The 25,663-nt window shown below is 49.7% G+C and overlaps 9 protein-coding genes across 9 annotated transcripts; 3 read left to right on the plus strand and 6 right to left on the minus strand.

Annotated features, from left to right (window-relative positions):
• Positions 1-212: 212 nt before the first annotated feature.
• Positions 213-1,552, plus strand: MICPUCDRAFT_55445 (uncharacterized protein; the record flags this gene model as incomplete). Its single annotated transcript, XM_003056003.1, has 3 exons — positions 213-355; positions 525-705; positions 772-1,552. The coding sequence occupies 3 exons, from the start codon at positions 213-215 to the stop codon at positions 1,162-1,164; spliced, it is 717 nt and encodes a 238-aa protein (XP_003056049.1). The 3' UTR covers positions 1,165-1,552.
• Positions 1,528-2,443, minus strand: MICPUCDRAFT_64586 (uncharacterized protein). Its single transcript, XM_003056393.1, has 3 exons — positions 2,406-2,443; positions 2,048-2,186; positions 1,528-1,961 (listed from the first exon to the last, which is right to left on the minus strand). The coding sequence occupies exons 1-3, from the start codon at positions 2,426-2,428 to the stop codon at positions 1,773-1,775; spliced, it is 351 nt and encodes a 116-aa protein (XP_003056439.1). The 5' UTR covers positions 2,429-2,443; the 3' UTR covers positions 1,528-1,772.
• A 597-nt stretch (positions 2,444-3,040) lies between these two features.
• MICPUCDRAFT_46544 (uncharacterized protein) lies at positions 3,041-4,338 on the plus strand. The gene has a single exon (XM_003056004.1). It carries the CDS (start codon positions 3,705-3,707, stop codon positions 4,329-4,331), a length of 627 nt encoding a protein of 208 aa, XP_003056050.1. The 5' UTR covers positions 3,041-3,704; the 3' UTR covers positions 4,332-4,338.
• An 869-nt stretch (positions 4,339-5,207) lies between these two features.
• Positions 5,208-9,918, minus strand: MICPUCDRAFT_71051 (cytosine-specific DNA methylase; the record flags this gene model as incomplete). Its single annotated transcript, XM_003056394.1, has 10 exons — positions 5,208-5,470; positions 5,621-6,016; positions 6,120-6,433; positions 6,623-6,840; positions 7,025-7,324; positions 7,501-8,312; positions 8,472-8,666; positions 8,831-9,052; positions 9,238-9,562; positions 9,706-9,918. 10 exons carry the CDS (start codon positions 9,916-9,918, stop codon positions 5,208-5,210), a joined length of 3,258 nt encoding a protein of 1,085 aa, XP_003056440.1.
• A 26-nt stretch (positions 9,919-9,944) lies between these two features.
• Positions 9,945-14,006, minus strand: MICPUCDRAFT_31581 (uncharacterized protein; the record flags this gene model as incomplete). Its single annotated transcript, XM_003056395.1, has 19 exons — positions 9,945-10,471; positions 10,525-10,642; positions 10,699-10,771; positions 10,844-11,084; positions 11,150-11,314; positions 11,380-11,490; positions 11,573-11,743; positions 11,830-11,952; positions 12,044-12,125; positions 12,211-12,377; positions 12,441-12,539; positions 12,661-12,777; positions 12,850-12,944; positions 13,003-13,103; positions 13,245-13,319; positions 13,377-13,431; positions 13,507-13,592; positions 13,647-13,766; positions 13,828-14,006. 19 exons carry the CDS (start codon positions 14,004-14,006, stop codon positions 10,424-10,426), a joined length of 2,226 nt encoding a protein of 741 aa, XP_003056441.1. The 3' UTR covers positions 9,945-10,423.
• A 434-nt stretch (positions 14,007-14,440) lies between these two features.
• Positions 14,441-16,177, minus strand: MICPUCDRAFT_55453 (uncharacterized protein). Its single transcript, XM_003056396.1, has 8 exons — positions 15,952-16,177; positions 15,638-15,892; positions 15,513-15,576; positions 15,360-15,451; positions 15,245-15,293; positions 15,143-15,192; positions 14,963-15,070; positions 14,441-14,899 (listed from the first exon to the last, which is right to left on the minus strand). Exons 1-8 carry the CDS (start codon positions 16,153-16,155, stop codon positions 14,804-14,806), a joined length of 918 nt encoding a protein of 305 aa, XP_003056442.1. The 5' UTR covers positions 16,156-16,177; the 3' UTR covers positions 14,441-14,803.
• Positions 16,178-17,340: 1,163 nt separating this feature from the next.
• On the minus strand, positions 17,341-21,444 carry MICPUCDRAFT_55454 (uncharacterized protein). The gene is made up of 23 exons (XM_003056397.1): positions 21,365-21,444; positions 21,169-21,258; positions 21,009-21,101; positions 20,816-20,911; positions 20,542-20,748; positions 20,381-20,461; positions 20,249-20,288; positions 20,055-20,191; positions 19,947-19,988; positions 19,841-19,890; positions 19,770-19,785; positions 19,667-19,710; positions 19,529-19,610; positions 19,338-19,467; positions 19,248-19,282; positions 18,988-19,170; positions 18,886-18,948; positions 18,771-18,828; positions 18,340-18,707; positions 18,176-18,283; positions 17,991-18,071; positions 17,615-17,907; positions 17,341-17,394 (listed from the first exon to the last, which is right to left on the minus strand). The coding sequence occupies exons 1-22, from the start codon at positions 21,413-21,415 to the stop codon at positions 17,800-17,802; spliced, it is 2,163 nt and encodes a 720-aa protein (XP_003056443.1). The 5' UTR covers positions 21,416-21,444; the 3' UTR covers positions 17,341-17,394; positions 17,615-17,799.
• Positions 21,445-22,333: 889 nt separating this feature from the next.
• On the plus strand, positions 22,334-23,842 carry MICPUCDRAFT_70705 (uncharacterized protein; the record flags this gene model as incomplete). The annotated part of the gene is made up of 1 exon (XM_003056005.1): positions 22,334-23,842. The coding sequence occupies one exon, from the start codon at positions 22,334-22,336 to the stop codon at positions 23,840-23,842; it is 1,509 nt and encodes a 502-aa protein (XP_003056051.1).
• Positions 23,843-23,854: 12 nt separating this feature from the next.
• On the minus strand, positions 23,855-24,995 carry EIF5A (eukaryotic translation initiation factor 5A). Its single transcript, XM_003056398.1, has 4 exons — positions 24,796-24,995; positions 24,461-24,583; positions 24,255-24,311; positions 23,855-24,163 (listed from the first exon to the last, which is right to left on the minus strand). The coding sequence occupies exons 1-4, from the start codon at positions 24,916-24,918 to the stop codon at positions 23,972-23,974; spliced, it is 495 nt and encodes a 164-aa protein (XP_003056444.1). The 5' UTR covers positions 24,919-24,995; the 3' UTR covers positions 23,855-23,971.
• Between the last annotated feature and the right edge of the window lie 668 nt (positions 24,996-25,663).

The raw sequence follows: 25,663 nt of genomic DNA on the forward strand, positions 1-25,663 counted from the left end.
GTTCGCGCGCCGTGCGCAGTCTCTCGAAGGAGGACTTTTCACTCCCGTGGTGATTGGCTGCTCTTCACCCGCGCGTTCTTTTCGACACTCGACGCTCGACCGGCGTGACGCGTCGCTGACCGACGCGTCGCTTCGCCCAGCACGCGCTTCACGTGACCAAGGCGCTCGGGGCGCGACAGCCGCTCGAGGCGCTCGAACCGCCACCGCCCGGAATGCATCACGCGTGGCACATGCCCTACGGGTACACCCCCGCCGCGGTCTCTCGGCTCGCGTTCGCGCTCGCAACGATGCCCGGACCGGCGACACCGAAGACGTCGCGCGGCGCGTGGAGCTACGAAGCCGCGAGAGCGGCGAGGTACGTTACCGACCACACATTCCGTCACGTCAGCGATACTTACTTTTTCACTAACCAGATCATCAGTTATCCTATATCAGTCACGTCTACAGTACAATCATCAGTTTATCACTTACACGCGCACTGACCAGTTGTTTTTTTCCACGTCGTCCATCACCTACCCCATTAGGGCGGCGACGGCGAACGCGGTGGCGTCGCTCGCGTCGAAATTCTCCCGCGATCGGTGGACGCGCGACCGCGCTGCGATCGAAGACCTCGCGCTTCTCGCGTGGTCGTTCGCGGAGTTGCCGCGCGTCCTCGAGGACGAGCACGTCGGGCATTTCCGCGCGCCGTGCCGCGACGCACTAAAGGTGAGGAAACGGCGTACTGTATCTCGTCGTCCGTAATTTTTTTCTTTTTGAATCCTACGCACGAAGGCACTCTCGAAGCCGATCATCGCGCGCGCTGAAGCGTTCAACGCCGGCGAAGCATACGCGACGATCGCGTCATACGAACGGTGCTACGACGACATCAGCGACCTGAAGCATTTCCCGACGCGCGATGACGAGACTGAGACGCATACGTCCGCGTTCGCGGGTCGGACAAAGGACGATGACGACGGCGCTGCGCGGCGGCGCGCGGTGAGCATCTCCGAGCGCGTCGTCGCGGATGAGAGGAAGGTGACGCGCGACGTCGTCGCCGCGCTCGCACCTGTCGCGCTCGCGAAGAGCGACGACCTTGACACAGATATGCTTTCCGCCATCGCAGACGCGTGCGCGCGGTTCAAGGTGAGACGAGACTACTTTCCGTATTGCCCCCTCGCGTTTTGAGCTTCATTTCTGGAGAACTTTCTTCGTCCTAGGCGCGACTCCCCGGAGAGAATGAGACGTGGACGTGGGTGGTCGTGCTGGAAAAACGCGAGCGCGACGACGCGAAGAAGAAGTCAGAGTCGGAGTCAGACGCCGCCGCATCGAAAGCGAAAGTGGACGCGGACGCGGACGCGGAAGCGAGTTGGCAGCAGTACCTCCAGCGGGTCATCCCGACGTGGAAAGGCTCTCCGGTGTGACGACCGGCGTGATGATGTAAACGATGGTCCTGAAGGCACGACGACGATGACGAGACGACGCGGGAAAGTAAAGAAGGAACGAGGACGCGAGAAGATCACAGATCAAGGAGCACGAGGGAGGGCTACGAAGGGCAGTCTCATCGATTCGACTCTACGGAGACTACGCGCGCGACTTCTCGCCTCGTCTCGCTTCGCCTCATATCGCCTCGTCTCGTCTCGCCACGTCTCAACCCCCGGAAGAAGAGAGGTAATACAGCAGCCAAATCACGAACACCATCCCCCCGACTAGTGAACAAAAATTCCGCCCGTTTTTGTTATCCACGAATACCTCTCTGATGATAATGGTGATTCCATACACACGATGTGAATCGGTCAGTTGAAAGGGACCCACGCGATCAAATGTTGAAACCGAGGGGAGTTGGGTGAAAGCAACACGCACAGAACGCACCTGAACTGCGTCAACGTCTGCGACAGCGCGCCGGTCGCGTCGCCCATAGCATTGCCTATGCCATCCAGCAACGAGTGGTGCGAGTCCGCCTCCTTGTGAATGTCCCCGGTGATCTGTCGAGGGGTCGAGAGAGGAGAATCCTTAAGAAACGACCTTCGTTCAACACGCGAACGGGTCGTGTGGAAAATAGTCTCCTCACTTTTCGAAGCATCGCGACGCGATCGCCCATGCGGTTCAATGCCGCGTCGTTGTCGCGCTCGAGGTCTTGGTCGCTGCTCTGCGATCCGCCGGCACCGGACTCGACGTCGCCGCCGCCGCCGCCGAACAGCCGCGCGCGGCTGCGACGGATAACGCGTGGGGGAGGGGTGGGGGAAGGAGCGTCCTTAAGCAACGACGTTCACCACGCGAACGGGGTCGTACGGGAACGAGGAAGCGGGCACCCCAGAGGCTGTGGGCGCGGCGCGCGCGCGAAGGAATCTCGCCGCCCGCGGCGGGCGGGGATCCCGCGCGGACGCGCGCGAGAGCGAGCGAGAGAGAGAGAGAGAGGACGCGCGGACCTGGGGTCCTGGTTCGCGTACATCCGCGGGTTGCGGGCCGCACGGAATAACGTGCGACGACGATCAGCTCTTGACTGTACACGTACACGTACAAGTTACGTGTACTGTACAGCTGTACGTGTACACAGACGTGACGCCCTTTGCCCTGATACGAACTGCGAAGGTAAGTTGTTTATGATACCAGGCTAAAAGATACGAAAGTACGAAAGTACTTTCGTACCTGTATAGAATAGCTACCTCGAAGGTACGGAACGAAGTACTTTCGTACTTTCGAAAGTACAGTACCTTCGAAGGTACGGAAGTACTTTCGTACGAAAGTACTTTCGTACGAAAGATACTTTCGAAAGTACGAAAGTACTTTCGTACGTTGTATGTACACGTACGTTGTACTTTGTACTTTCGAAAATAGATACGAAAGTACGAAAGTACGAAGGTACTTTCGTACAAAGTACGAAAGTACTTTGAAGTACTTTCGAAAGTACGAAAGTACTTTGAAGTACTTTCGAAAGTACGAAAGTACTTTCGTACCTATCTACGTACAGTACACGTACACGTAGTGTACAGCTGTACACGTACACTACTGTATCACCGTTTGCATGTTTTCGCCAAAAGTTTGAAACTTTTCGCCCACCGATGAAATCCATCAGGTTTTCGGTCAAATTCGAAACCTCTCTCGTATGGGTACAGTAATTAGTAAGGTCTCCCTCAGGTGCGTCATTTCTCCTTCGGGAACCCGATGAAAAGTTTCAAGCTTTTGGCGAGATTTGCAAACGGGTGATACTGTACGTTGTACACGTACAGTTCGAGCGCGTGAGGGCCTCCGCCGTGGGACTCAGCGACGACCACTCCGAGGACCCACACGTCCGCGAGTTCGCCGCCCAGGTCGCGGTATCCATGGATTCGCTCCGGGGCGAAGGCGCGACCGCCTGACACACGGTGATCCCTTTCTCGAAGGCCGTGGAGCTCTCCACCGGTCACGTGCGAAACCAAGTTCGCCTCGAGCTCGGCCTCATCCCCGCCGCCATCAAGATCCTCATCGACCGGAAACTCGCATGCCACCATGCCGAGTGCGGCAACGAGACGTTCACACACAACGCCGTCCACCACATCCTCAAGCACAAGGAAGGCAACGCCGGCGGCAACAGGGTCCTCACCCACGACCGCGTGGTGCAAGCCGTCGCACAGCTGTGCAAAGACGTTGGACTCGGCGTCGAGACGAAAGGCCTCCGTGGTCTCCTCCCCCCCGACATCGCGCGAGGCGCACGCCACGACCGCGCGAAAACCGTCGACATCAGCATCATGGGACTCGACAGCGAGGTGACCAGGACCCTCGGTGACGTCGTCGTCCCCCACCCGTTCAAAGGTGACGGGCGCGCGAAATACAACGGTCAGCGCCCCGCTGCGACCCGCTCACCAGCGAACATCCAGCCGAGCGAGATCGTGCTCGAGGCGGAGAAGAAGAAGCTCAACTGGTACGGCAACATCCCCGAGGGCCGCAGCTTCAGCCTCGTGCCCATGGCCATCGACACGTACGGTTTCAAGGCGCCGCGCTTCAGCAAGTTCCTTAACCAGCTTGCCGATCACGGTGCGAGAGGTACTGTCCCCGCCGGCGACGCCGCCTCCGAGGCCGCGACCGAGGCCACGATCTCCGCCATCGCGAGGAGCAAAAGCTATTGGAAACGACGCATCATGGGCCACATCTCCGTCGCGCTCGTATACGCCATCGGGGACCGCATCGCTGGCGCGCCCATCTCGTACGCGCTCAGAACCGCACGTGACTCTGAAAACTTCCACGCGGGCGCGGCAGCGCAAATCCTTTTTATGGAGCCCGACACAGCTGGCGATTTCCACATCGCCCCGGCTCCGTGCGCTCGTGAGGCTCACATGGGTTTCATGAATCCCGTCGTGGGGTTGCTTACTACGTGAGAGGATTGTTCGTAGTGTGGTCTGCTCGCATTTAGATCACATGTTTTGCCCGGATGGGTTACTGTACGTTAGTCCCGTTCAGGGACGGAATTCCGTCCCTGAACGAGACCTATACGTGTAGAGCTCAGTCTTTTTGTAATCAGATATTGTACAGTACACAGTACAGTAAGTTATTACGGAAGTGGGTTAGAGCTCATTTATTGTGTACACGTTGTAATCAGAACTAACTTCGTCGGAAGTACTTTCGTACTTTCGTACTTCCGGAAATAACTTGCTTACTTTCGTACGAAAGTATTCTATTAGAGATACTTTCGAAAGTACGAAAGTACGAAAGTACTTTCGTACTTTCGTACTTTCGTACTTTCGTACTTTCGTACGAAAGTACCTTCATACGAAGGTACTACAGTACGGAAGTACTTCTACGTGTACACGTGTACGGAAGTTCGTATCTATTTCCGGAAGTATTCTATCTTTCCGTACGGAAGTACAGTACGGAAGTACACGTACGGTACGGAAGTCTGTAACGTGTTGTATTCTACTCGTACGAGTACGAACAAATGAACATGTTCATGGTTTTTTCATTCGTCTCGTCGTCTCGCGTGTCGTCTTTCGTTTGCTCTTCCTTCCCTTTCTTTCTTTCTTTCTTTCTTTCTTTCTTCGTCACTCGCGCCAGCTGCGTGCGTCACGGCGACGGCGTCGTCAGGACGCTCGACGAGAACCCTGACAGGAGTCGCCAGCGCAGAAACTTCGTCTTCGGCGGCGGCGCCTCCTCGTCGCCGTCTGCACGAAAACCTCCTCGTAGGTCGTCGTCTTCGGATCGTTCGCTTCTCCTTCCCCCCCCCCCGCCTCCTCCTCCTCCTCCTCCTCCTCGCCCAGCTACTTTCCGACTTCCGCACGGAGGCAGTCGTCGCAGAAGTACTCACCTTCCGGGTTCGTAGCGAACCCTAAGCACTTCCAGTGCCCGCCGACGTCCTTACCGCGCTCAAAGCAGCCCTTGCAGAGCAAAAACGCGCCTAGCGCCCCCTCCGCGTTGTCGCAGACGACACAGGGCATGACCGACAGGGTGACATTCTCTGCGTTGGCGTGGCGTTGGGATCGCTCGGTCGGCGTCGTCTCTTGGAAAACGCCACGGCCGCCGCCTGCGATAGGTCGAGGGAAGACACGTGTCAGTCGCGCGTGCATGCGATTTGTGGATATCACTCCCACGTGTCAGAACGTGAAGTTCGTAGCGCGCGAAAGAAATCCTTGAAATCCTTAAGAAACGACGTGCAACACGCGAACAGTCTCACCGCCGCCTCCGCCGCTGCCGCCTCTTCCGCGGCCGCGCCCTCGTCCGCGCCCTCGTCCACGCCCTCGTCCGCCGCGACCGCCACTGATGAGCACCTCCTCACCGTCTTCGGCGGCGGCGACGGCGGCGTCTCCGTCGTCGTCGTCCGCGGCCTTGCGCTTCTCACTCCTCGAGACAACGGGTGCGGCGAGGCCGGCGACGGGTGCGGCGAGACCGCCCTTTTCTTTCTCTTTCTCTGCCGCCTCGCGCTTCTCCTTCTCCTCCTTCTCCTCGACGACGTCAGCGTCCGTGCGCATGTGCACGGTCTCGCGCCACAGCTTCAGCCCCGGCTCGACGTCGCCGTCGTCGTACTCGATCCGGTGCGAGTACGACTCTGGATCGAACCCGGCGATCGCGCCTGGAGGGATACGATTGGAGGGATACGATTGGTTAGTTCGTGATCGTATTAGATGGCGTGGCGAATCGCGTGCTGGTGGATCCCACAGAAAATAGCGACCTACCTTTGAACATCAGGCGTTCGTTCGCCCAGTGCACACTGATCTTCTTCCCGACCGCTCGCTCGCGCAACAGCGACAGGTTCGCGCCGACGTGCCCGGCACGCGCAAGGGGAATAATCGTGAGCTGCCCACACTCGTCGTTCTTTTTCACGACGCGCAGCGGCGCGAGCGTCGTCGGTTTAACGCACGCTCGCGGCTTGTGCCGCGGCGAAAAGGGAATTGCTTCGCTCGTGCGTTTTTTCGATTTGCACACGAGGCACGTGCCGCACGCGCTCGGCGCGTTGAGCACGCCAGCGACACTCGCGCCGACGACGTGCCTGAGGTCGTTCCATACGAAGCGACGTCGGGGGTGGAGTTCAAAGGCGTAAGTTGGAAATGAATGGCATCGCAGTCAGGGGTTGAAACCGAGGGATGGGCGGAGAGAAACGCCGACGAACGTCATTAAGAAACGGCGTTCACCACGCGAACGTGGTCGTACTGTATGGGGAACAGTGTATAGAACGCGCCTGAGGACGTCTTCTTCTTGGAGACGAGCGGTGGCAGTGGCACGCGCCGCGGGCGTCTCCGCGGCGCGTCGCTGCGCGGCGCGCCACGCACTCGCATCTTCCAGGGCTTTGGCGAAGCGCACGCGACCGCGCAAATCGATTGGCTTCGCGTCCATGACGTCGCTGTAAAACGTGTCAAAATCGAGTAAATCGTCCGGGTCTTTCCACTCGAACGTGTTCTCGGGGCCGTTCCATACAAAGCGACGTCGGGGTGGAGTTCAAAGGCGTCAGGTGGAGTTGAAAGGCATCGAGGTCGGAGATTGGAACCGTGGGATGGGCGGAGAGAAACGACGGGAAATGTCCTTAATGCACGGCGTTCACCACGCGAACGCGATCGTGTGGGGACCAGTGTATAGAACGCACCTCCACGAAGTACACGCACAGACGGTTTCCGGTTTGGCACAGTCGGTGCGCTTCTAACGCCGGAGGGGGAATCAAGCTGTGGTCGTCGTCCAAGTGCAGCGATAATGCCGGCCAATAGCTATCGTGTTCGGACCCGGACATCCCCGCGCGGCCGACGCGCGCGGGGGCCCACACGACGACGCCCGCTTTCTCGGCGTCGTCGTCGTCGATGTCGCTGCCGCCGCCTCGCCCGCCCGCGTTTTTTAGCGCCTGCGTCCCAATCTCCGCTGCGTTCGCGGGCGCGGGGTGCGCCAACGTGTACTGATCGACAGGAAACGCTTGGGTCAGTCGTGCGTCTAAATCACCGATCAAAAGTACGTTGAAAGGAAAGCGATCACAGGGTGAAGATACGCGACGGGAAAAGTAAAAGTCCCTCACAAAAGGAAACGACGTCCAACAAACATGCGAGGTAGGGCGCAACATGGATGTGGTCGCACCTCGCCAACCTTCGGCGCCGCGCGCTGACAACCTTCATTCGGCGGCGCCTTACCGCCCAGCCCGTGAAACACGAACGGCTCGATGTACACGTGATCGTACGCGAGCCGAACGAGGTACGGCCTGGTGCGCTCGAAGAGCCTCGTCAGCTCGGGTGTTACTTGCGCTTCCGAACCTCTCCCTTGCGCGGCGGTCTTCGGCTTCGGCGTGTCGCGTAGAAACTCCCCGAGAGGGATGAACCCGCGGATGATCGGCGTGTCGTTGCAATCGGCCAACGACCGGCGGCCGCGCCACAGCTCGGTGGTATGGCTCGTATCAGTAACGCCAAACGATTGAGCTTTACTTCGTACGTTGACGCCCTCGAAGATGTTCCACGCGACGCTCGGCCACCCGCTGTCCGCGACAACTATCTCTTCCGCGTCGTGCACGCTCGCGGCGCTCTTCGGAGCGACGTCGCCGACGCTTATCGCTTTCGGGATAGGCGTTCTGAACCGCACGCCGTCCCCAGCCCGGGAGAACTTGAGATCGTACGGACGCATGAGGCGCTCGCCGATCCACAGAGCCTGAGGCACCGCGACGGCGATGCCGAGGAGCGCCATTCGCTTCGCGTTGTGCGCGGATTCGCCGTCCGCGAGCGAACCGCCGTGCACGTCGTCTAACGCGCCCAACGCCCGCGCGTCTTCGTTAATGCCCCTTTGCCTTCCGTTACGAACCGCCCGCCCTGAGACGTGCAAAGGCAAGCACGGCTTGGTCCACCCGGCGGGTAAACCCATGAGGCGTTCCGCGTCGCCCACGGTCAACGCGCTCGCGAGGCCTGGCGGGATTACGAATACAACGTTGTATAGTGTCGGTAAGTCACTGGGATTCGCGGTCAAATTTTAAAATCGGGCGTGGGATGAAAACAAAACGAGGGAGAAAGTCTTAAGGAATTGCGTTCAACACGCGAGCAACATCGGATGGGGCGCGGTCTCGCCTTTTCCGTCGCACAGGTCTTCCACGATGACGATTCGCCGACCATTCGCCGTCGTCAGCGTGCAGTTCTCGTTGAGAATCGGGCCGCTGCGCTTCTCCGCGAGGTCCACGCATGCCATCTGCCTTTTAGGGACGCAGAACGGGGGAGTCATGAAGCACTTGTAGCATTCCCGCGGCGGATGCGAGCATTTTCCGCCTGCGCGCGCAGGTGAAGCGATCGTGGGTGAACGCGTCGGTCAGCCGTGCGTCTCACCGGTCACATGTTCGTTGAAAGGGAAGCTCGGTGATGAGAACTGACGGCGAAGCCCTTAAGAAACGACGCGCAACTCGTGAACGGGGCCGTATGGGAAGTAGACTCACCGCTGCCGCCACCGCCGGTGGCGTCGAGCGCGCACTCAACGCACATCACCTCCTCCTCTTTTGCATCATCGCCTTCGTCCTTCTCTTCGTCGTCGTCGCCGCCGCCGCCGTTTTCTGCGTTCGTCGGCGTCGTCGTATTACCCGTAATAACGTCCTTCTGTTGACGTTTATTACCCGCCCGGCAGTTCAGCTCGATGCACTGCCCAAAGCACACTGCCTGCGCTGAGGGTCCATTCCATACAAAGCGACGTCAGGGTGGAGTTCAAAGGTGTCAGGTGGAGTTGACAGGCATCGAGGTCGGAGATCGGGACCGAGAGATAGGCGGAGAGAAACGACGGGAAACGTCCTTAATGCACGGCGTTCACCACGCGAACGCGATCGTGTGGGGACCAGTGTATAGAACGCACCTGACAACAAAACGTCTCGCGGGTCTCCGTGCGTCGACGCGATGACGAAAACCCTTCGCCTCATCTGCGGCAGCCCCATCCCGGTGAGGCAGATGACCCGTTGCGCCCATCGGTACCCCAAGCGTTCGAGCTCGTCTGCGACGTACGCGATTGCGGGAGGCTGTGGCGGGTCGTCTTTGTGGTGCCACATAAGAAGTCCGGGGACGTTTTCGAGCAGCACCCACGGGACTCTTCTTCTCTCGAGGAGGCGGAAGACGTGCGACACGAGGCTCGTCTGCGTGCCGTGGCGTAACCCCGGGCGGGAAAGGTTGCTCGTGGAGACGTCCTGGCGGTGGATGCGGATGCGCGAAGGTTTTCGGTCGGTTGGTAGGTTTTCGCGACGAGGACGAGGACGAGGACGAGGACGACGCGCGCGGGGACGGCGGGACGGTGCGACGGGAACGGCGACTCCGACGCGCGCGCGCTCACCGGACACGGGAACCCCGCGGCGAGGAGCTCGGTCTCTTCCGGCAAGTCCCTGACCTCCGCGACGTCGCGCGCCAGCGCTTTCCCCGGGAACTGCCGCTGCAGCACCTGGACGCAGTGCGGGTCGTTCTCGACCTGAAGTATGACCTCGTGCCCGGCCTCCTCCAGGCCGAGGTCGAGGCCGCCGATGCCGCTGAACAGGGACACGGTCTTCATTGGGAGCGTATCGTATCGGCGAGGAGGAAGGGAGGGGATGTGCGGGGTGGGGAGGCGCGCGCGGCGTCGTTGTAGCGACCTCGCCGCGCGGCCGTTCCGACGCGACGATAGGGAAGGTCCGGCGGCGTCCGAGGAAAGAGAAACTTTACTATCGCAGTATCCTAGACTATCTAGACTCTGCCTTCGAAGGTTCACGAGACGGTGCCTCCGCGTCGTCGCCCGTTGCGAGTTGCGAACCCTCCCTCGAAACTACGACTCCGATGAAACACGCGAGATCTGAAAGCGCGCTCGATCAAAGTTAGGGTTAAATCGCACGTGAATGGTCGAAATTTCACTCCCGGGGGCCGGAAGCGAGGCCAGATGGGAGACAATGCTTCGCACTTCCCCCGAACACTCCGAAGGTGTTGACTGTACGAGTAGCGAGTGCTCTGCAACTGTGAGTATCATCAAACTGAGAATTGTATGGGTGTTTGGGAATAATTTGAGAGCTTTGATAAATTGTGACTCAAATGAGGTGAACCAAGCCCTCATTTATCATCAGTTTGTTGGTCGCCTGTGCAAAAATCTTGATTTCTAGCTTGGTATAGAAGTACAATACCAACTGACCTTCAATTCTTCAACTATCCTTTTAACATCCTCTTCTGTAAAAATATGTTCTTCTACCCACGCCGTAGTTGCAAAGTTGAGTTCTTCCAAGGAAATAAAGTCGCGGTGGAACATCAGGCTGTGAATAAAATTAGTGAAGGCAAACATACATCACAGACTTCAAAGTCAACTCACTCGTGAAGGCGTTTCTGGAAAAGTGAGATCTTGGAATGGTCGACCTCATTAAGTGAAACCATCAGAGCGATTTCTGGGGTGTACAAGTGGTATTTAATTTTATTGGAGATTTCAGAAATATCCATGTTGTATTCGATACAGATACCATTCTGGTTTTTGTTCATATCAGCGCAGGGTGCAGAATCTTTGTCCATATTTTTATTATTGCTTGCAGCCAACCCCTCTGACTCAACAATGAATCGCATGATCTCGATTGCAACTGCGGCATCTTCAACATCAACAGACTTGGAAAGTCTCATCTTTGCATGCGCTACGGATAATCGGATCATTGTCTCAAGTGTCCTTGCAGTGATGGGAAGTGTTCGTCTATTTCTCGGATCACTTGCCTGTGCTCAGAGAGTCAACGTCAATAGTTGTTCCCCGTGGGAAGAAAATTTGAGAAAGAGTTCACCTTATCCACTCTCCACTGCGCATACTGCTCAGCGATGAATGTTTCTGATTCCTTACTAAGTATCGGATCCCATGGGCGATGCTTTGCATAGTAAATGAACTTTTGTAAAAAACGTTTCGAGAGTACTGTGCTGCCAGGTTTGTGCGAACTGTACATTTCAGGTTCCTGTCAACCCAAAACCATATTAAATTTAGTGGCACAGATATTTTGTAATCAAGTCAAATACGCACGACATTGTTGTGCATAAGTGCGGAGTCTCCATGTAATATATTCGTCGTAGATGCAGCGAGTGTCTCCATCGAGTGCATCCCAAGAACGTGCGCAGAAATATCGCGATCAACCTGTACAGTAGTAAGATTTTTCCCATGAACGAAAAAAGAAGAAGTTTTGCAGCACAAGAACTGCACATAGGGATGTGCTGACCTTAGTATCCGATTGATCCAAGACGATGAAGAGTAAATCAAAACGTGAGAGCAAAGAGTCTGGAAGGTTAATGTTGCGAGTGACCCCTTGGCTGTGATCATAATTGCCATAAATTGGGTTTGCAGCAGCAACCACACTGCAACGAGCATTCAACGAGGCGTGAATGCCGGCCTGCAAGAATCATTGATTACAATATGTCCATGTAAAAAAAGATCTGGGAGCCATGATAATATGCAGGAGATCATAAATTGAATAACCTTGGCTATAGTCACAGTCTGTTGTTCCATAACTTCGTGAATGGCGACTCGGTCTGCATCATTCATCTTGTCAAATTCATCGATGCACACGACCCCTCTATCCGCAAGTACCATTGCCCCGGCCTGTGAAAAGTATTGTACAACAACCATGAGGAACTTCATAAGTAAAATTCAAAACAAAAAGAAACCGAGAAGCACAAAAATGTGGACATACCTCTAACCTGCGTTCACCAGTTTCTTGATCTGTTGTAACTGCAGCTGTGAGGCCAACACCAGATGAACCTCTTCCAGTGGTGCTGAGGGTTACATGACATCACGAGCTTCAGTATTTGTCGTAAACGACTGACTCATATATAGCTCAACTTAACGAGAAAAAATCACCTGACAGCATAGGCAGCCACACCAAGCACACACCTCAAAAGTTGTGACTTTGCGACAGAGGGATCTCCAACCATCAAACAGTTGATATCGCCACGGATATGCGTCCCATTATTTAAGTTTTTCTCACTGCCACCGAGCAAAAGTAGAACGAGCGCTCTTTTGATGTGCTGCGATCGATAGAATATCTGAGTACAAATAAAATAAATAGGTGTGAATTTGAATTGGCGCACGTCGTGACCACAAATGGAGGGTGCAAATGAACGTCCGAGCAACTCAAGCAGAGCTCTCGGCTTGAATTTTCTGGGAAGTTCGTTAATATTCTTGATGTCCTGACGAAGACAGTCGTTTTGAGCAATCGACATTTAATGCACTGACTCCATCGAATATGATGAAAATAGAATAAACAAAGCAGCGGCCTTCATAGAAAGCAAAGACTTTGTGGTGACCAACCTCGTGGCTCAGGGACGGGGCCACAACTTCTTTACTGAGCTGGAAAATGCCAAGTGCAACGAGGACAGTCCGAAATACACCGGATAAGCCAGATCCACTTGTTCTCATGGGAATTGCCTTAAAAAGAAATGAGTTACTTCAGTCAACAGTAAGAGACAAAAATGCCTGTCGCCTTTTTCTTCTACCCACCTTATAAATTCCTACAACACTTACGCGGTCTCCCGGTTTACAAAGATCAACTAAATCGTCTTCAAGTACCACATCTATGGAGCAGGGTAACTGACCTATCCGTGCATGCAAAGTTACAGCAAATAAAATACCAGGAAAAGAAACATAGTTTACCAGGTGGTGCGGATTCAGGCATCTCCTGCACGTTAATTGACTGATAATCGCGATACGAACATAGCCCATATTCCGTGGTTAACAAGTTTCCGTTCTCATCCCTGTTGTTATAACTCATGATAAATGACTTGTAGAACTAACTTGAAAATCCAAAATTGCCGACTGTAATTTAGGAAGCACCACAGTGCCTTGCGAAAAGTTGGGGCAAGCAAGAGACATGGGGTTTGCTGTTTGCTCTTTACCTCGTTGGGTAAACAGTGCTGGTAGGCGTTCCTTTCGAAGATGTCACATCGCGATATTCCCGATTCACAAATCTCCTGAACAGCGTACATGTTAGAAAAAAGTGGGAATCTGCATTTTTTATCAAAACAGACCCAGTTGCTTCACAGAAATGGGTAGTCTTCACAACCTTCGGGCGTACGCACGAACCTATGACGAATGGAATGGAACTCGTGACGCAATTGAAAAAACAGAGGAATTATACGTAAGCCACATAATTCTTACATTTCGTAACGATGCCCTCCACATTTACTATCTTGCCGAGGAAGGGCGATAACAGCTCCCGAGGTGAAATGCGATGGAAACCAAACCTGCACGAGGAACATCAACTTGGGAGAAAACTCACAAGCAGTGGTCAAACTTACCCCCCGGTAAAGGTTATACGAATGTCCCCTTCAGAGAGATACTTCGGGTCGATTGTACTCACTACATCTCCAACTGCCTCTGTAAGCGAAGATAAATATTCCCCTGGTTCACGTAGCAAGCTGCAAGACAGAAAGACAGCTGAAAACGGTGCAAGACTACAAGAAAAACGTTCGTGCTCACGACCTGTTCGCCAGAGATGCATCAAACTGGCGGAGTGCGTTGAGGTTGATCGAAAGACGTCGTTCGCGGCGAAGCACAAGATCTTCAATAAGTTTGTGGTGATTTCCTTCTTGCGACTTTTCAAGGAAATCTGCAAAACGTTTTTTCAAATATATGCGGGATTCGTCAGAAGTTTGCATCCGTGTCTCTGAAGTTTAAAGAAGCAATGGAAACTTGCGAATCTGAAAAGCCAAATCACGGGGCGTTTCAACGGAGTTGTTGCTCTGAAAAATTGAAGTTTCGGAGGCAGCGCAGACAAGCAAACGATGCACTATTCGCGGAATTGACCTCGTCCTTTGCTGTACCTTTGAAGGTACGTGTTGTACTTGACGTGGAATACGAGTACAAGCTAGCACGAATAAATGCTAGGAAGTACTTTCGTACGAAAGTACTTTCGTACTTTCGAAAGTACGAAAGTACGAAAGTACCTTCGAAGGTATCTATGTGTGCTACATAGCCCAGTCATAGCCCTACACGTACACGTACTGTACTGTACACGTGCGTGTACAGTACAAGTAAAACCTCAATGAATTTTGATACCTTCGGTCGAATAAAAAAATGAGTTCGGACCTGTAACGAACGAAGGTATGTCCCATTAGGGCTATAATAATCTCTAAGATTCGTGCTAAATTTCAAGGACACTTAAATGTACAGCCTACACGTACACGTACTGTAGGGCCTACCTAGGGCCTAGTACTTCCGGAAGTATGATTCTGATAAGGAGATTGCCACAGAAATCTTTCCAGAAAATGCACACAAGAATTGTGCAAGCACTTCTCCCCTGGAGTCAGGTACAACAGGCAGGTCATTATGAATCTGATGGCAACATGTGCTGTGCCGATGCCAAGCACACAGTGTCCGTAGGTTATGGTCAGTGGATTCAAAGGGGCTCAGACAACTATTTAAATAAAAAAAGAAGAAAAGTGCACGCATTCACTCACTGCCTGAGAAGTTGGCGGAGGTCGTTGACTCTCTCTCTGTTCTTCACTTTCACCATAATTTTCTCCAATAACCCTGACGCAATCGTGGAGAACTGCAAAACGATTCATAGCTTTATGGACCATGTACACCTAGTAAGCAAGACAACTGCTCCTACCGTACTATCAAATATAGGCCTAGTTTTGGAAGACAAGAGCTCAAAACATGGTTTTGTGATTGCGACTCTATATTTTGAATATGCCACTTCGCAACTGATGACGGGATCCTATGAAGTTGAGAAGAGGATGACGCCGAGAACTTTAAACTTTTTTGTACACGAACACCGGCAAAATAATACCTGAAGTGCGAGGGCTGCATAAATCAGCTGCAAGTGGAACGTGAAATCAGCTGCTCGAAAAGAAAGTTAGATTAGCCAGGGGCTTCATGGCAAGCTTTCAACCTGGATGATTCTCGACAGCAGTTTTGAATATGAAGGTAGAAACGGGGATCTGCAGATGTAAATATGATGCCTTCATCGTATTATCACATGAAAAGGAAAAAATCAGTCACCCTACCGCTTTTATTTCGCTGCAACCTAGACAAAGACTTCGAGAGCAGAGAGAGCTAAGATACGAACTCTCAAACCGAAAAAAACTGATCCAAAGCACTAAAAAACGATAGATTGAGATACGCATGCGACGTTTTCGATTGCTAAACATTGTCAGCACCTTTGCTTTGATTGCTGATTCTCAAGCCGCGCATGAATAAACGACGTGCTGCTGCCACATCCCCCTTTTCAACAAAAGAACATATAACATCAGATGTAAACACAAAAATACACCACGGTACTCACCTTCTTCTCGTATTCCCACAAAGATGCGAAAGACCAGAGTCCAGAACACGATGGATTCAACTGAAGTGCATGGGATATAACTTCAGAAAGCAACCGCTGGCTACCGTGAGTATAACAGAAAGTTGTCAACTCTAGCCAAAGGCCTACATTCCCTCGGAACTTACTCAAAGCTCGCTGGAATAAAGTGTAAACGATTCGAATGATGCCTTTCGATACTTCACCACCGCAAAATCGCATCCGTTTTGAATGTTCGACCTATGAAATCCCGTATTGGTAAACACGAAGCCTAAAACTTTATCTTGCTTAGAACTCACCATTCGAGCGCTGTACAAGTCGTGTAGATCTTTCTCAAATTTTATGTATCTCACGTAGCGACTCACCAATGCCCTGCGACGTATTGCATGTTCGAAGTGCGCGCGCTTCTGTGCAATTTGTGTCAGTTCTAGTCTGCTAAACGCCCCCGATTTTTCGAGTGCGTCGGAGTTATGAATAGCGTTTTCTTGAGAAACAATGAACATGTCTGCCGTTCTCCTATGCTTTGCACTCCGATCTTCACGAAGAGGTGGTTCAAGTATACTATGCTGTTCGCGGGTCGCCCTTACGGGCACGTTGAAGGGCGCGCGCGTGGGCCGATTTGCCTTTCAAAATTTTCGCCCCTTGATCGTAAATCTCCGGTCAGCCTCGTTGAAAAAAAATCACCGATGAAAATGCGATGAAAATTTCCCCACCGGAAGGACGCGGTTTCAACGTTTTTTTAACCGACTAATTTGAAACTGGCGGAAGGTACCGATTTGGTACCTTCCGCCAGTTTCGCGAATCGAGCCGGAAGGGCGACCCGCGAACAGCATAGTACGAATAGTAACTACGAAGGTATGTGCCTTTGCATAGACTTTGTCTCGTTCTCAGCCAGGATTTACGGAGTACTTTCGTACGGAAGTACCTTCGTACAACGCACGTGTACGTGTACGTGTAGGGCTAGCTAGGATGTTCAGGTCAAGAATAGCGTATCCTGCCTACAGTAGCCAGCTAACTCCGAAGGTAGCTGGCTAGCTAGCTAGCAGTGCAAACAAGTGGCTACAGACCCAGAAGTACCTTCGTACCTTCGTACAACGTTGTACAGAGTTTGGGCTCCTACGTGTACACTCATCACTATCTTTCAAGAAGAAATATGATACTATCCCTAGCTATCATAGCTCTAGCTAGCTAGCTAGTCATGGCCTCCTATGTGTACAGCTGTACACGTACAGTAGACTATTAAACCCTCCGTGTTTATTAAACTTCCAGAGTGTAGCGTTGTAGTCGTGTACGATGTAGTCTACAGTAGGGCTAGCTAGCTAGCTACGAAGGTACTTTCGAAAGTACCTTCGAGAAGGTACGAAGGTACTTTCGTACCTTCGAAGGTAGCTAGCTAGCTAGGGCCTAGCCCTACCTGTACAGTACACGTAGCCCTACATGCCTATCTTCGAAAGTTTGGCCGCGATATTCTTTTCAAAAGTTGAGGTCAGTGCAACAGGTACGACGTTGTAGTCAGAAAATAGTGTACTGTAAGTTTAGAGATGGGGTATCTTCGAAGGTACTTCCGGAAGGACCTTCGAAGGTATCTGGCTAGCTAATAAGAGTGCGTTTTTTAGAGTTCGATCCCAACAGCATGTTCAGTTTTAAATTAGAATAACTGAAGGGCAGAAGGGGATCCCCACGGCTACTGAGCAAATCAATGACAGCGAGCGATTTTGTGACCACATATGTTCCTGGAAGTGCTTCAGCCATTTACGATGTTGCAACAGGGGGTGAAGTCGACGTCAATAAAAGGAACCACGAAGATGACTTACGTTGTGCGACTTGAGCTTTCTTCGAGGAAAAGGAGCTACGTGGCCCGACGCGGAACTACATACGAAGGTACGAGTACTTTCGTACTTTCGAAAGTACGAAAGTACTTCCGTACAACGTGTAAATAAACGTGTACCTCTCCTCACGTACCTGTACGTGTATCCGATAACCACGCATAATAGACATAATCCGTACATGTCAGCCGTACAAACAACGTTCTGTGAGGCATTTTCTAATTTTAGGGCCTACAGCAGTTATGGAAGTACTTCCAGAAGAATTTATGTCAACTATGTAGTTCTTGCTTAGAGAAAATCCTATCACAAAAGCTGTCTGTCTCATTTTAGAATAAATGAATCAACTTGTTCAATTTTGAAGTCGACCCTCAAGTGCAAGATACGCTTCATCTCCAAAATCGAAAGCTTGGGAGCACCGACTAAGCCTTCCTACAATATTTTATATATAAAGAGACGAACAAATTGAACTATTTCCTGAAAAAGATGTAGCAAACGAAAAGATTTTTTCTTACCCAGTACTCTGAAACCTCAACTGGTGATTCAACACTTAACACAGAAGAAATGTGCAAAAGCCTAGCACATTTCTCACGCACCTACACAAGAGGAAGAATTGTATCAAAATGAATCAATGTCGATGCAAGTCACATTTCAGAACAAGAAAGATTACTAACTAAACTACTTAATAAAACAGGCATACCGCAACTTCAGGGAATGTCGATGAGAGGTGTAAAATGAATCTTCGAATCTCTCTTTCGAGCTGCAGACCACCTAGTTGACTGAATCGCAGGCGTCGAAAGATGATGTCCTGGAAACAACGTCGTGAATAGTGCTCATTTTTAAGAAGAAAAGTCAAACCAGAACCTCGATAGAAGATGCCAGCAATTCAATAAATGACGAGAGAATCGAGTTGATAACATGCAACGAAATTCGCTTATTGTAGCTGTAAAACGAAAAAAAATTAGTATTAGGAAAAACCGGAACAACATAATCAAAACCTTGGGAAACTGGTAATCTCCAGAGAGTAAGATAAGTAACGGTCGAAAAATAAAGGTAAGAAAGAAAGAAAAAGAAGTCACGAAATGTCTGACTGAAACTCGCCTCATCTATTTTCGAAAACAGGTTCTGAAGCCAAGGATCACTTTGCTCGTGAAGTAAGTATGTGTAGTCGTCAAGAACATAAGAAAGCCTTGAAAATACGTCAAGCACAACCCGGAAACGATCCAACAAGACTTTGAAAAAGGAGGTTTTTTGAAAAAGACATGAATTAACTCGTCGACACATTGAGAAAAAACCTTTCGCAAAGATAATTATTTTCTCTGAAATCTGCTGACAGAGAATGTCGGCGGTATCCTGCAGAAGTCGATTTAATTATTATGTGATTTAGGAACAAGTTATTTATAAGAATACAGTAAAATTGTCAACGTCAAAGTCAAAATCTTTCTCGAAATAATGAGTCTTTGACAGGGAATGCTGGAGATTAATGTGTATCAGTTGAATGCCTTAAAAAACAAAACCATCACATGCCTTAAATTTTGCAATTAATATTCGTAAACTTTGAGAAATCGAGTCGCAAAATAATATGAAGGCAAGGATATCTTCAAGTTTTGCCTGTGAAAACTGGTTAATCTTTGTTTGTGAAAACCAAGAAGAAGAAATCATTACAGAAATTTTCTTTATTTCGATCTGAAAAACCTATGAAAAACGGAATCAATGATATTTAAACATGGTAAAAATCAAATACTTGCATCATTCTTCAAAAACGAAAAAACTTCACGCAATGTTGAATCAAACAAAAAAGAATGCCCTGATTTCAATGAACATTAAGGTCAGGTCCGAATATTTATATGGAGAACAATCACCAGAATTCCAAGCCCGGGATAAAGCCTCATCGAATACAAAGAAAACATCATCTACGAAACTCTTGTCGTCGATGACATTATTCAATCTAAGATCGAGTACAATTTTAACGGTTTTCCGGAGGTTAAGTGCCTTCGTATGAGAACAATGAAGTATTTACATAATTCGCACGAATTTTTCAAAGTTGAGTGACCTGTACTGCTGCGTATACGCGCAAATGTTCATATGTTCCGCGAACGACTCTTGATTTCAGAAAAAATCTCGTCCAAAGAAAGCTAATCGAGCTTTTATGAGTTACATGAGAAAAATTATAAATAACGAAGATAATTACCGTTTGTACGCATTTAAAAGCTGAAAAATATCAATGGAGTCATCCTAGTACATGAAGTTAGACTATATGCACGAAGAATTGTTTCATTGATTCGTTCGACTACCATGAATTTTTGAGCTCTGTTATACGGCAATGTGTTATTATTTATTTTAGTGCCTTTATATAACTTTTTACCTTTTTCGGTCTTGTTGATCATTTTCAAATTGAAGATCAGAATATGAACCCTGAATTTCATAATTATTTTTTAAAAACCATAAATGGATGACTGCATGATTCGTACCAAAAAATTCAGAAGAATGATCTCCCCGTTTTTGTTCGCTTGCTGAATTGATGACCAAAAATTTAACAGACAGCGTGTATCAGAAATATTATTTACAAAAAAACTTACCTCATCGAGTTTGTCAAGCAGATTTGAAAACGCCTCCGAACCGAAAGACCTCTTTATTTCATCATGAAATGTTTCGATACACGAAAACATGATTTGATATAAGTTAGACAGGGCTAAAACATCCTTGAGACCGCCTCCTTTATAGTTTTGTTAATTGCGGTTTTACAGAGAGAATGTTTCTGGTTTTGGCCTACCAACTTCGGAACCATGACGTTCAATCTCTAATTTTACTTCCTGTGGAATATTCGATAGAATTTAAATTAAGAAAATAATTTTTTGGAAAACAAATTTACTAGATAGATTAGATAGATTGGAAACACACCCACCTGAGAAACGAAGTCACTTATCTTCTTCAAACCCTCTTTTGCTAGCTGCAGCCTTGGAAAAAGCTTCCCATAATTCAACACCTGCGTGAAAATTGATTTATGTACTCAGTCTTCTGTGAAAGCTAGCTTGTATTATGTTCTGTATAATAATTTGGTGTTACCTGCTGAACATCTCGTTTCTGTGTTGCAGCAGCGAAAAGTTGTCGAACCACGTTCGCAACTACATCACGCAGTTCAACCAGCCTCGCCTCATATGACACAGAACTCGCTACTGTATCCGCTGACTCGCGTGACTCTGACTTGCGCAAGCAGTGCAAGGTTTCCACACATTCAACAGCAACCTCATGTTTCCCGTTTCGCAGTGACTCCTTTCAAAGCGAGAGCAGACACTGAGACAATCGGCAATCGTCACATGTTTTAGAAATGATTGATTACCAGGATGCAACGGACGCATGTGGCAAGCTTGTCGTTGAACGCTACCCTTGAAATTGCGTGCTGCAAACTATTTTTAACAACAGTTGAGGAACGAGCCTATACCACAGAGCAAAAAACAAGGTGATGCTCAACCAAGTGCAACATGTAATATAGCGCGGCTTAGCTTGCCCAGAGTACACCATGAAAAGCTCACCCGATGGCCAATTACATTTGATTGCCCGCTTCTCCACGAAGCATAGAGGAGAAAACGCCCCAAGTTGTTAACCAAGGACCCCACAGGCGAAATCTTCGGGGAAAAACAGTAGTTATGAATACGACTCAGTATAAAAGAAATGAAAGGTCTGTTTGTTTACCTGCCGATGGTTAGATTCGCCGGATGCATTAGATTTGCAAAGCACCGAACTGCACAGCTTTAACTGCTGCTGCTGCTCGTGTGAGGTATCCTCCAAGAGTCTGTCGAAGAAAAATAATCTTTACAAGTGCGTGAAAGATGTGACACGGTGGTGCGATATATTTCAGTTAGCGAATGTTTCTTCATGTGGTCGGTACTTGCTTTTTAATGGTGATGATATCCGCAGCGTCTTGAACCGAGGAAGTCATTGTAGGCACTCTGCAGCTGTGCACGTCGTTCCGTCATTGTAAAAAACGAGTTCATATCAGAGAGTACACGACGTGTACACAGCTACACACGTACGGAAGTACCGAACTTAAAACCCTAAAATTACAAAAAGCACCTATCAAATTAGCCTTGATAGGAAGGCCTGCGCCCTTTAAGCCCTGAATTAGCGTTGATGCGACAGAGTTAAGGGTGAAATGAACCCGAAGGGTTCAACCCTTTAAGCTCCGTCAATTCACGCTAATTCAGGGCTTAAAGGGCGCAGTACAGTACACGTAACGTTGTACCTTCGTACGTGTATTACACGCGTACGTGTACCGGTATTCTATTTCCGGAAGTACGAAAGTACGAAAGTACTTTCGAAAGTACTTTCGTATCATTTTTTTTTACCTTCGAAGGTACGGAAGTACTTCCGCAACACAAAAATCAGAGTCTAGCCAATAGCTAGCTAGCTAGCTAGCTACGAAGGTAGCTACAGGTAGCTAGCTAGCTAGCTACGAAGGTAGCTACAGGTAGCTAGCTAGCTAGCTAGCTACCTTCGTACGAAGGTACCTTCGTACGAAAGTACTTTCGTACGAAAGTACTTTCGAAAGTACGAGAGTACAACGTTGTAGCTAGCTAGCTAGCTAGCTAGCTATTTTACGAAGATAGCTAGCTAGCTAGCTAGCTAGCTAGCTAGCTAGCTAGGGCTACTACACGTAGTAGATAGCTACGAAGATAGAATAGCTACTAGCTAGGGGCTAGCTAGCTACACGTGTAGCCTTCGTAGGGCTAGCTAGCTGCTAGCGCTACACGTACACGTACGTGTACACGTAGCCTGGCCACAGGTAATAAATTCTTTAGACTTGCTTGCAGCTAGATAGTCTTCTATTTCTGTTGCCGGTGCCACGTGCACGATTTCAATGATTTTAAGGTTAAATATTAATGGTCCTGTTCTTTCTGGGAGCGACATCAAGCATTCAAGGCAACGAGCGGCGGCTACACTGTCGACTTCATACATTTGCAAGGGCAGTCACAAGAAGGCGGCCGCCAGAGATGATATTTACCTGACCACTGTCTTTGCTGGTCTTGAAGATGACTTGACTCCGGCATTCAACTCACCAACTGATGAATGCGCAAGGAAGGCCGCACGACCGGCATCCATTCCGTTATCTGAAGATATGATAGAGGAGGGTTTTTTCGTAAGGAATCAGCGCCATAGTGCAGGTTGCGGTTGCAGTGTATGCGCGAGACTCCGCGACATGCTGGATCTTACGAAACATTCGGCAGACCTATCGATCAGACACGCTCATTTTTCATGTCCGATATTCGTGTGCGTCGATGACGGTTTCGTCGTTGGGAAGAGGCAACAGAGGCATCATATTCCTGGTTGTCGGTGCCCTAACTGCAACCACTTGCGCTTTAAGAGGGATGCGGGAATTGTAAAGTGTGTCACTCTCTCCACGAGTTTGCTCCATGATCTAGTCGGTATCGATATGTGCCACCAAGTTGTTCTAGATGCCGAGTGCGAAGCTCTTCGCCGTGCTAAGATAAGTGCTGCTAATAAAGGTAATGCTGCATGGAATAAGGGAAGGCAACATTCTCCGGAGACGATTGCTCGAATAAAGAAAGCCACCGCTAAAGCAATGCGAAATCCCGCTGTGCGGCGTAAAATGAGAGAAGCAGCAGTGCGAAATTCTCACAGCGACACTACCAAATTGAAGATTCGTCGCACAGTTCTTGATAACGCATGCCGGAAGCAAAGAGCTATGAATATGGCAAAATCAAAAAATGACGGTTTGCGAAGAGGTAAGGTGGGTGTTTGCACTACGGGTACATTTGCTAGACGTGTGAGTGGTGTGCAGTCAGCAAGCTTCGGCATTTGGACTAAGTTTGGCTTGGAACAACGTGAGGTACACAAGAAGAACGCAATGAGTGCTTTCAGGAAGGTGGCGAGACAGAGCAATATTCAGATGGTAAAAGATATCGAGCACAGGCCGATGAATGCTGGAGCGAAGCGCTTACGGTCTAATCGAGGTGTTCCCAAGACTGCAGAACACAGGGCTGCTATTTCAGCTGCGCTCAAGGCAAAGTGGGAAGATCCTGCTTACATTCTGAGTCAAAAGAAGGCCAGTAGTATACGCAAGCACCAGTCCACCGCCTCAGGAAATCATCGGGCAAGACAAAAAGAAGAATTGAATCAAGCGTGGCGACGTCGTGCGGAGCTCGTCAACGAGGTGCAGGATTTTTTTTCTCAAGCAACAGCAGCAGTCAAAGCACTTGAGAAGCAAAAAACGGCAGGAATAGATGTTGACGAGTTGATGCTGATGAAGGCTCTCGCTGCTGTAGCTGAAACGCGCAAGGTGCTCGAGTCTGTTGAAACTATCTCGCAGGTAGATAAAACCCCTGGTGAAGTCAGAGACGCAAAGTGAGGAGGTCCGGTTCGTGAACACTTATGTAATTGTATATAGGTATATGTTCTTGAAGTATCTGAGAGATGCTTTCTGAAGTCCCAGGATCCCTCACATCATAATAATTTTTTTTTGGAATCCATGAAGTATTTAGTCCTGCTTAGGTGCTTCCTTTGAGGCGTTGACTTGCTCTTCGCCCATCGATTTCAGCACTGTGAGGATGAGCTCCTTGCCCTCGTCAAATTGTGACTGTATCTGTCTTGCAAGTGCTTCCGCTTCATCATGCCCACTTGGAAGCTTCAGATCCTCACGAACATTACCGGAGTCATCCATGAGCCCAAGCTGGTAGAGAAAAGTATACGTGAGAAAATAGGGGTCGGCAAAGTCAAGGAGAAAGTGTACCAAAGTGACAAGAAAAAGTTGAGTGACTTACAAAACCCTCGTCATTAAGATCGACAAGAGTATAATCGTCGCGGTTCACGAGGGGAACCTGTGGGATTGGTTCGGACACGGGTCAATATTCATAAGAAGCCCACGAGCTACGCCCGCACATTTTTCTCGAAGTGTTTCTACCAACACACACGAACAGTGGAAAACAGCAGTTTTACGTGAGAGAACAGCGAGATAGTTGGAGGTCACCTCGAGGTTGTGAGAAGAGGGCACAAGCTCTTCAACCTTTTTCCCGGTGAAGATATCCGTGGCAGTAAAATGACACTTCGCGTGGCCGTGTTTCCCGGTCTTCGATGTTGTGACATCAATAACCTGGTTGGGCAAAAAGTGTGGTGCGGTGGGACTCAGAGCACGAAATACCGTTCATAAGCTTTTTTCTTCAGGGTTATACCGGAAAAATACAACGATATCGTTAGCGCTCAAAAAATGAGATATTCGTACAACAAAAACAAGAAGAAGAACGAAGATGAATGTTCAAACGCCAGAGTCTTTCCGTGCTACTTGTGGCAGAAACGCGTTCGAACCTTGGTGGGGCGTCCCTTGATCACCATAAAACCTCCTTTGCGAACATTACCGGCCTGCATAGGGTAGGTAGTGGAGGCGCCCGAATCAGCAGTCTCAAATTGTTCAACATCATCGTCGGACATGTTTCGCGGGTTATGAGATGATCTCCAGCGTGATCCAACTTGGTCGCGAAAGTCAGAGCGGGAACTCGACGAACTTCCGCCTTCTCTTCCCCACTTTCTTTAACACGGCATTTATTTCCAGTATGATAGTGTACACGTACACAGGGCAACGTGTATCGTGTAGTGTACACTGTTTATTCTCTCAGCACTCCACGAACGTGTACACGTACGTGTACACGAATGTATTGTACACACACCGGTATTATTTTATTTGTCAATCTAGCTAGCCATATCTTCGTAGCCCTAGAGATCGATAGTCTACACGTACGTTGTTGTACACATAGTGCACTTTTCATTCGAGTTATACCTCTGTTGATATGCGAGTTCAAAACTCAGGCTTTTCATGTTACGATCACCATATATTTCTAGGTATGTATATTGAGAACCTCGGCAGTGACAGCGCCCGAGAGCACAAAAATAAAACATCAAGTGTTTAAAAAATTCTTGTATTTGCGTTCGAGTCCACCCCCTTGACCTCTCGGGCACGTCACCTTTATTCTGTTGAATATTTCGGTGACGACAGGACTCGAACCTGCGCAGGCATTGCCTAGTGGATAACACGTGCGAGAATCACTCACGCGCTAGTTTATTAATAGGTGAATGCTAGGATTATATAGCCATATGTAACATATAAATACTGAGCACTGAAATACTATGGTAGCTACGAAGGTACTTTCGTACGTTGTTATTGTACAGTACAGTATGA

The sequence above is a fragment of the Micromonas pusilla genome (genome assembly GCF_000151265.4).
Source record: "Micromonas pusilla CCMP1545 genomic scaffold MICPUCscaffold_2, whole genome shotgun sequence".
NCBI classification, from domain to species: Eukaryota; Viridiplantae; Chlorophyta; class Mamiellophyceae; order Mamiellales; family Mamiellaceae; genus Micromonas; species Micromonas pusilla.